The 7932-nt window shown below is 32.0% G+C and overlaps 1 protein-coding gene across 3 annotated transcripts; it reads left to right on the forward strand.

Annotated features, from left to right (window-relative positions):
- The first annotated feature begins 2678 nt into the window (after positions 1–2678).
- On the forward strand, positions 2679–7531 carry LOC132269085 (plasmodesmata-located protein 2-like). Of its 3 annotated transcripts, XR_009469413.1 has the most exons (4): positions 2686–3646; positions 4219–4377; positions 4489–4577; positions 7296–7516. XR_009469413.1 is itself a non-coding variant. In XM_059770108.1 (3 exons), exons 1-2 carry the CDS (start codon positions 2905–2907, stop codon positions 4365–4367), a joined length of 891 nt encoding a protein of 296 aa, XP_059626091.1. In that variant the 5' UTR covers positions 2686–2904; the 3' UTR covers positions 4368–4377; positions 4489–4703. The 3 variants fall into 3 exon arrangements, 1 of the variants encoding a protein (XP_059626091.1); XR_009469414.1 differs by lacking the exon at positions 4219–4377 and having other exon boundaries at positions 2679–3646; positions 7296–7531; XM_059770108.1 differs by lacking the exon at positions 7296–7516 and having other exon boundaries at positions 4489–4703.
- Positions 7532–7932: the final 401 nt, after the last annotated feature.

The raw sequence follows: 7932 nt of genomic DNA on the forward strand, positions 1-7932 counted from the left end.
GTCACCCCTAAAAATAAATTGAAAAAAAAAAAAAAAAAATTTGTTTGAGAAGGTAATGTAGCGATAAACACTGTGAAGATGACTGGAAGAAGGTGGGTATATACAAATAGAAATATATATATACACACGCAATTACATATATGTTAGTAATAATAGATCATAAATATTCAAAGATTTTTTTCTACAAATTTCTTAATAGATTTAGATATTACTCAATGATCTGATTTTAAAAATTACATGATCATCTTGTATTCGAATCACGCACAAAAATTCTGAAGTATTCACAACATCACTATTTGATTCGGGATTGACTCTTTCTCTCTATATAGGGTTTTGAATAAGTTTTATTCTCCCGCAGGAATTCAATCAGTACAGTGATTTAATTTGATATATCTAGCCAATGTAAATTCTAAAATACATCAAAAAAATTCTAAAAGATACTACATAACACGATAAAGATTCTCTAATTTTGGAGACTTCTGAGTTTTCCGGTTTTCTTTTTTCACGATCACCTTCCCACCCACCTTTTCTTTTTTTCTTTTTTCTTTTTTTTTTTTCTAAGGTGAGGTCACGTTAGATTCGGTGATTAATTCGGGGGATACCTTTCAGTTCCCCTATCAATGCTCATAATAAAATGACAAGAAAAAACTTAAAAATAAAAAACTTAAAAAAATGGTCATTGTCATTATTTTTTGTTTTAATCTCATATAAATAGGGGCACATGAATTTTTTCCCTTTAATCTTTTCTATTGCATGGCTTTCGCCCCTACTATATTTAATTTTGTACTATGGTGTTACACTCAATATTTCTCTCACACTCTTGACATTATCTATTCCAGTTACTCTATTCATTTACATTAATATTTTCATTTCCTCTACATGAATTCTTGTTCCTTTTATAGTGACAAACACTCTTTCCTATACAAAATAGTTGGTATAATAACAATTATATCGTTATTCACCTCTCCATCTTTTATTATTAAGTTCTCTTTAGAGGTATCAAAGAGCACGATATCATCGGAAACATCACACCATAGAATCTCGTCTTTTGTTAGCAAATGGATAGGTATAGACTTAGCACCAATTCAACATTATGATGAACTCGTTAAGACATTTTTTTTTTCTTTGTAGTCCACCAAATTCTTTAGGAACCCTATCATGCGCTTTTTCAAAGTCCATAAAAATCATATGTAAGTTTTGTTACATTGTTGATCTCCCTTTCCAAATTGGTTATTGGATATTATGGCCCTCTTTCTTAGTTTTTTGTTCTTTAACACTTTCCCATTTTTTTCATTTTATGACTTAGTAATTTAATTTCCCTATATCGTCACAATTTTATGTATCTATTTTATTTTTGTAAGGTGGTACAGCTTAAAAATTGGTACATTTAGAAATATTTTGTTAATATTTATCGAAAGTGGAACTTTACTATTTTTTAATAAAATTTGTTCGAACTTAGTAGTCTTTTAATTGTAAATTATATGACTTATTGTAATATATTTTTCAATTCAATCATCTTTTATATTGAATTCTGCATTTACCAAGTACCAACAATAAGAATTACATTTTAAGTGGCAGTTTTGGATAGACTGTTATGGCTGTGAAATCTACATTGCCTTTAGTAATCTTATGTTCTAAATAAAAAGATGAAAGCATTACTACATGAATTCAAGTAAATAATAGGAAACCAAAGTATTTAATCATCATCATCACACACACTATTCAGTTACATGAAATTTTTATTTTTTTCAATATTTTCAAAGTACGTAATTTCTCCTATGAGAAGAACATATTTTAACCTTTCAAAAAAAAAAAAAAAAAAAACATATATAATTTTGTTAATTTGATTTGTATAAAAATGCACATCAGATCTCTATCTTCAAATAAAAACAAAATACAATATTAATATTTTTACTTTAAATCAACAAAATAAAAAAATTGGCATACTAAAAACATACCAATGCATTCAAGAAAGTTGTTAAAAATGATATACTTTTATAGAGAATTACATTAAAGAGTGTGACTCTTGAGATATTATCTAAAGCCTAATAAAGATCTACAATAGATAAGGAGGTGGGAGTTGTTTATGAATAAACTGATAAAGAAAATTATGTGCAAAATGCAGAGTAAGAAATCATAAAATTTTACCTTAAAAACTATGTACTGACTTCTAAAACTTTGCCAAGAAAAAATAAATATAAAATTAAAAAAAAAATACATGAAATTCCTATTAAAGTAAAGTGAAGTCGTTTTTTTATTTTTATTTTTTTAATACTTGAAATTCCTGTAAATCAGTTGATTAATTAATTTATTAATGAAATTCATGTTAACCCCAGCCCCAATAAATGTGTGGGTGATTGTACCGAACATGCAGAGGAATTTTTTTGGTACTGCATGTACCTATTTATTCCCATTGTTTTATGTTGGTCAAATATAACTTAACTCAAACGTTTAGTCAAACCAAAATCTCCACCCAAACAAGTCGGACCACTTTTCATTTCACTTCGTTACAAACCTTTCTCAAACTCGGGATTTTTCATTTGATGAATTTTTACATACCTACATATAATATTATAATATAATATATGACCAGTATCATTTAGAAGCATCGCTCAAAATTAAATAAAATATAAATCTTTATATTTCTCGATCATGCATTATTATGATCTTACAGATTTTTGCCAACTGTTGAGTTGGACAGAGCAAAGTACACTCACTAGTATGAAAAGCACCCACAAACCACAAAAAAGTCGAAACAAACCCTCCTTCAATAGAGCACAAACACACACTATCAATTTTCGTCTGTTCTAAATCAAAAATCCATCTCTAGAAGCGACCAAAAAAAACCCCTTTCAATTCCTTTCAGAAAGCCGGTCATGGTTTGAACAGAATTCAAATCCCCAGATGGGCTCAACTCCAGCTGCTGCTGCCAAATCCTTCTCTCTCCTCTTTCTCTCTCTAACTTTCTTCACCATCCTTGTGTCCTCCGCAGATTACACAAAATTGGTGTACAGGGGCTGTGCAGACCAAAAATTTCAGGACCCAAGTGGAATTTACTCACAAACCCTCAAAACCCTTTTTGATACACTGGTCTCCCAGTCATCCACCGCCAAATTCTTCAATACCACCACCGGTGAAGGCCAATCAGCCATTCTTGGGCTGTTTCAATGCAGAGGTGACCTCTCAAATGATGATTGCAACAACTGTGTGAAAAAGCTTCCGGATATGTCCCAAAAACTGTGTGGAAAAACAATCGCTGCTAGGGTCCAACTCATTGGGTGTTACATGAGGTATGAGACTGTTGGGTTCAAGCAGGTCCCCGGGACTGAGTTGCTGTACAAGGTGTGCGGGTCGACTCAGGCGAGTGGGACTGGGTTTGATCAGAGGCTGGACACGGCACTTGGGGAGATAGAGACGGGTGTGGAGAATGGTAATGGGTTTTACGCGGGTAGCTATGAGTCGGTGTATGTGTTGGGTCAGTGTCAAGGGGATTTGAGCAGCGGTGATTGTGTGGATTGTGTGAAGAGTGCTGTGGAGACAGCTCAAAGTGACTGTGGTACCTCAGTTTCTGCTCAAGTATATCTTCAGGACTGCTATATTAGCTATACCTACTATCCAAATGGGGTGCCTACCAAATCACTGTCAGGTAATTTTTTACTTATATACATACATACATGCATACATACATATATATATATATACACACACACGTATGTGTGTGTGTGTGGTTTTCCTTTTATGTGTACAAATCCTTGCCTTATTCTGGTAAGAATGGACCTACTTCATAAATTTTTTGTCTCGGACCTAATTCGCCATTATTGCATTCTCGAAACCGAAGGGGTAGGCCACAGGAATTTTTCTTTGGTGGGCCACTATTTGATTGTATAATGTTATTTATACCCATTTTTAAGCAAGTTGTGTAATCTGTTTATGCTGTGAATGTAACCCACAGTTGAGTTTATCAGCCAAATCGTAGGATAAAAATCCCATAATGAATGTGTGTTTAAATTAATACTTCAAATTATATACTATTAAACACTCTTTGATTGATTGTCACAGCCGTCGGTAACAAAATGATCTGCAAAATTATCTTTTCCGTAGTTAGTTGTGATGTGAAAAAGAGAGGTGGCCCGCTTTATAATTATATATATTTAGATATATGGTAATAAAAATATATGGTCCAAATTATAGTGGGTGGTGTGTGTTTGATTGGTGTAGGGACAGGAGGGTCAAATACAAATACAAATACAAAGAAGACAGTGGCTATAGTTGTGGGAGGGGTAGCAAGTTTGGGGTTTGGAATTGCATGTTTGTTGTTTATTAAATCAGTGTTTAAGAGACGAGAAGGCAAGTATGGTCCGTATTGATGATGATGAGGTTAGTTTCTTACATTTTACTCTAGTAATTACTTTCCTTTGAAACACTTGTTTTTTACTGCATGAGTGATTTGTAAAAGCTTAATGTTCGAACATAAATGGTTTGATGTAGGTGGTCACTAAGAAGATTGCAAAGTCTTTGTCTGAACGGGGATTCAAAAAGAGACGGATTTGATTGGGGGAGTGTAAAGAGAAAAGAGGGTACGTACGTGGTGGAGAGAAGTTTTGCTTTTTAACTTGTCAGATTTTTCTCCTTTCAAGTTTCTTTTTCTTTGAAACCAAACAACTCCCTGTCACATGCATATAAAATAGTCGTAGTTTGGCAGTTGGGCCCTTGTTTTGAATGTACATGCACAAATTGAAAATTGATATATATATATATATATATATATATATATATATATATATATATATACTGATTTTACTTTACATCAAAAGCATATTTGTTTCTCCACTTTACCACCATGAAGAACAATAATGTTGCAACAATTAGCAACAACAAAAACCAATCATTGGTAATTTGGCTGGTGGGATAAATTAACACTCTAAATTACAATTTCTTTTCCTATGTTTTTTTCTCTTGGCGACACATTTCATTTGTTTTCTCAATCAAATCCCAACATAATCACTGTCCAATATAGGACGGTGAATTGTTAATTAAACACCCGTTGGTAGTACGTAATTAGTATAAATAACTACACTCTCTACCACATATATGTATATAATATTAAATTAAAAGTTATAATTATTATTTAATATTAAATTATAAAAATTCTCTTTATAATAATAGTATTATTTAATATTAGTAGAGTTATTATCTCACGATGACCTATTTCTCGCCCCTAGTATTATTTTTATAATTTTAAAATAATAATTATAATTTTTAATTTAATATTAAATAGTAAGGTTAAATTTGACATTTCATAACTTATTTAAGGGGTCTGTCACGGATTTAGAGGTAACTTGATAAGCTTCTAATTTGACATTTCATAACTTATTTAATGAGTCTATCACGGATTTAGAGATAAATTGATAAGGGCCTGTTTGGGAAGTGTTGTGTGGTGTAGTGTAATGCTCTAGCCTAGAACAGAACAAGTGTTTTGTGATGTAGTGTTCTGAAATGAGAATAAAACATGTTTGGGATGAAAATTTAGAGTGAAAATTTTGGAATAGAAATTATTATTATTATTATTTTGATGATTAAAATAAATTAATTACAGAGCTTGATTAGTTTGCAAAACAAGAATTACAGAGCTTGATTAGTTGATTTGAGAAAAAAAAAAATTAAAACAAAACCCATACAAACAGAATTGCAGTTGGAGAGAGAGAGAGACTAGGGCAATTGGGAGGCTGAAATGATTTGCCCTAAAAATGGATTTGCAGAGTTGAGAACGAGAATAGAGATGGAGGTGTTTGGGAGGCTGAAATGATTTCCCCAAAAAAAAATTAAAACAAAACCCATACAAGTTTGCAGTTGCAGAGAGAGAGAGAGAGCGAGAATAGAGATGGAGGCGTCTGGGAGGCTGAAATGATTTGCCCTAAAAAAAATTAAAACAAAACCCATAAACACAAACAAAACCCATACAAACAAGAATTACAAAGCTTACAAACGGCGAACTAGAACTGGAGCAGCAGACCCATACACACAATCTGAAAAAAAATTAAAACAAAACCCATACACACAATCTAAAACAAAACCCATACACACAATCAAAACCCATACAAACAAGAATTACAAAGCTTGCGAACGAAGAACCCTGGAACAGCGGGCGATGGAAACTAAAAGATATGAGTTTTGATTTTTTGAACAATCTGAAATGATATGCCGATATGGGTTTTCAACTTTACATATCTGAAGATTTTGTAGATTTTGAAATTTTAATTCTTACAGATTTTGTAGTTTGCAATTGTAAAGAGAAAGAGAAAGAGAGCGGGGGGGGGACGAGAATACAGATAGAGGCGGGTTTTGAACTTCTGATCCATGTAGATTTTGTGTTTGCAGTTGGAGAGAGAAAGAGATAGAGCAAGTTCTAGAGTTGAGAAAGAGAATAGAGACGGAGGCGATTGGGAGGCTGAAATGATTTGCCCTAAAAAAAATTTATTATTAACAAGGCGGACCAAACATGTGTTCTGAAAATGGGTACTGTAGCACTGTAGGGAACAACACATAAAATGGTAGAATATACACCAAACAGGCCCTAAATTTCTAATATATATATATATATGGTCATGGTCTATACCAAACTGTCACGGAATTAAAACGATATTAACATATTTAGATACATTTACTTGCGTAACAGTATATTATTGGTCTGAATCATCTAGTTCCGGATATATATATATATATATATATATATATATATATATATATATATTACATGGTCATGGTCTATACCAAATTGTCACACAATTAAAACGATATTAACATATTTAGATACATTTACTTGTGTAACAGTATATTATTGGTTTGAATCATCTAGTTCCGGACCCTATTGAGTATTATATTATATATATATATATATATGGTCATGGTCTATACCAAACTGTCACACAATTAAAACGATATTAACATATTTAGATACATTTACTTGTGTAACAGTATATTATTGGTATGAATCATCTAGTTCGGGACCCTATTGAGTATTATATTATGATGGATTCTACTAATAATGGCACTATATTGTAATAAAATTGGGAGTTGCTCACTTTTGAAAGAAAGTGACATTAGTGCTTTGTTAAAAAATAAAATAAAATGCACTTACAGGAATGGAAAGCGTGAATATCAACTCAAGTATGATGTTCTCCAAACAATTTAGTAGTTGTTCAGTTGCATCCATACAAGTTATGATGAGGCTTTTTTGGCTCATTGGATTACTTTCAAATTGTCAATTGAAATTTTTTCCTTTTTGCTATTTGCAGAACAACTTCAATTGGGCAATGTGATAATGGCACTCCATTTTTGTTAATATTTTTTTAATAAATTGAGTAACAATTGTGTGTACTTTTTTATGGAGCGTGAGAGTTTTTTTTTAAGGACTCTGTTACTTCAATTTTTTATACTTTTAATATTTTTAATACATGTGAGTGTAGAGTGCAAGAGCTCTGAATATTAATTTTCTTTTTGTTTTTGGCAATACAAAAGTGCTGTTGTCAACAATTATAGGGTTGTTTTCTTACCTGTCCTGGCTGTCCATTACTTCGCCAATAATCTTTTTTATTTTTATAAAGTCAATAATTAATATTTTTTTAACAATAGGAACACATCTTTCTCCTTCTTCTTTTTCTCGTTGGAGAGTAGTATGAGTCAGATGTCAGAGGAGAAGTATGGATCTAATACCGTTTTAGCTTTTCCGGTTTCATTTCTTAACAATTGTCTATTTTCTTTTCAAACTTTGGGCTGTTGAATATATAAAGCACGAGACAGCTTGCAAGGCCCAGCAAATGGACCCAACGGTTAGGACCTACTACTTTTACATCGCTTCGTGAACATATTACGGAGTAACATTGTAACAATAATTTAAGGAAAGTTGCACTGACAATTATTGAGGTTCGGTCA

This window comes from Cornus florida, unplaced genomic scaffold (assembly GCF_030987335.1).
Source record: "Cornus florida cultivar Cherokee Brave unplaced genomic scaffold, ASM3098733v1 CherokeeBrave_3.0.0_Hap2_Chr08, whole genome shotgun sequence".
Taxonomy (NCBI): Eukaryota; Viridiplantae; Streptophyta; class Magnoliopsida; order Cornales; family Cornaceae; genus Cornus; species Cornus florida.